At 30.4% G+C, this 1,952-nt stretch overlaps 1 protein-coding gene across 1 annotated transcript in view; it reads left to right on the forward strand.

Moving 5' to 3' along the window:
- Positions 1-212: 212 nt before the first annotated feature.
- LOC106869945 (ragulator complex protein LAMTOR1) overlaps positions 213-1,952 on the forward strand; it is a 34,016-nt gene continuing 32,276 nt past the window's right edge. The window contains exons 1-2 of the mRNA XM_014915882.2: positions 213-647; positions 1,744-1,820. Of these exons, the coding sequence (XP_014771368.1) occupies positions 609-647; positions 1,744-1,820 (116 nt within the window). The 5' untranslated portion in view covers positions 213-608. The remainder of the gene's footprint in view (positions 648-1,743; positions 1,821-1,952) is intronic.

Genomic DNA, 1,952 nt, shown 5'->3' on the forward strand with positions numbered 1-1,952 from the left:
ATTTTAGATCGTTGAATGCTAAAAGTCACGCCGCTAAAAAAAACATATAACCGAAGTACTGAATACAGTCAGACCATTATTTTGTTTTAAATCATGGGAGGTAATCCCATTCAATTAGAAACTACAAAGGAAGATAATTCATTTTAAAAATACGAAACGATGGTTTAACTCGATGAAAACTAAGACGGTATACATACATACATATATATACATATATATACATATACATATATCCTCTTGTCGCCGATTTCTTGGATTTAATTTCATCGTTTGATGTGATTAATAGTTACCTCTAATTTATCATTTGTTATAGCAATTACAATATTTTTATTTCTGTATATACATATACAGAAATATATATAAAAGAAATAGTGACTCGAGAGATCATTCAATTTTTCTCAATTTTTCGTATCTTGCATTTTCGAAGGAAATATCTTGCTGTAATTATCATGTGATAGTTGTCGTACTTCGTCTCTTCTACGAAGTGCGTTTTTAGGAAGCCGACTTTTTTTTTACCATCTCCCAAACCGCAAAAAAAAAGAAAAATAAAGGAGGAAAAATAAATCAACTTGATTCAGAGAAGGAAAAGAAAACAAACAACTAAAGATATGGGTTGCTGCTTTAGTAAAAAGCAGGATAAAGACAAGGTTTGTTTCTATTTCGTGTTAATTTTCCAGTGTTTAGTTATGACATAAATTTACAACTAGTTTTAATGCGCTTTTTGTGAGGGATATTAACCAATTTCGCCGTTTACGGTTTCTTCTCTGTTCACATTTAACAATACATTCAGGAAATTTCACTTCTAATTAAGTTACTCATCGTCGTCGTCATCGACCCTTTTATAGAATTCTTCGATTGAAATGCTGTTTTGCCTTTTCTGTTACTATTATTGTTTTTCTTTTGCACTCGCTGAATCTTATGCTGTGCTCATGTTATTATATATATGTTTTCCTGTATATTTTAATTATAAATTCCTATTTACGCACTCACACGCACACACACACACACACACACGTGTGAATGCGTGTTAATATAAATTATTATTTCTCCGTCGTTTTTTTTAAAAATAAAGTTGGTAAAATTTTACAAGCTTTGGTTTATTTCATCTAAGTAGTTTTGAATTTCTTCAAATATGCCTGTATTGCTGAACATATACATTATCAATTTTTGGTGTATTTTAGATTGATTTCTATATTTAATAAAATGTGCGCATGAATGATTGTACACAGAAATTGAAACGTGTTACAAAATAATTAGAAACATGTTACAAAATAATTAGTAATTTTTGAGTCCGAAGGTTGACAAATTTCACATTTTCTTTCTTTATTTTATGTATTTATTTATTTTTTTGAGAAACATTACTCTTGTTGAAGAGTTCCGGTGAACGAGTTACGTTCAGTTAAACATGCATTATGGAGAATTTAAATATTTGATAGGTATGCAAAATAAAAGATCCGGTGTTTAAAGATAAGTGAAGAAACATATGCAGATATAGGAAATGTTAGTTAAATGTGATTAAGAAACCGATTTAACTTCGTTTCAATATCGATGACACTTAATTTATTGTCATAAGTATGCACGCCCACTTTTCCCCAGAAATATAAACATTGACAGATGGATTTTTATTCTTTGCTACTTTTTAACCGATAAGCAATTAATACATTCCGCTTTAGGTAAATTAATTATAAATTCATAGAATATATGCTGGCGTTAATCCACTTTATTCTCTTCATTTACTTGCAGTATAGTGGGCCAGATGAAAACGACGGTTTGCTCCAGGATCCTGCCAATGTTGACAGCCCGAGTCTTCATACTGGAAGGTTTGTATGTTTTTTTGTTTTTTTTTTACTTTTTAAGCTTTACACACACACTCTCTCTTTTATATTGTCGAGTAGTATGTTCTCTGTTAGTGTGCTTTTTTTCTGACTCATGGACCGCTAACCGCTATATAT

This window comes from Octopus bimaculoides, chromosome 16 (assembly GCF_001194135.2).
Source record: "Octopus bimaculoides isolate UCB-OBI-ISO-001 chromosome 16, ASM119413v2, whole genome shotgun sequence".
Classification (NCBI taxonomy): Eukaryota; Metazoa; Mollusca; class Cephalopoda; order Octopoda; family Octopodidae; genus Octopus; species Octopus bimaculoides.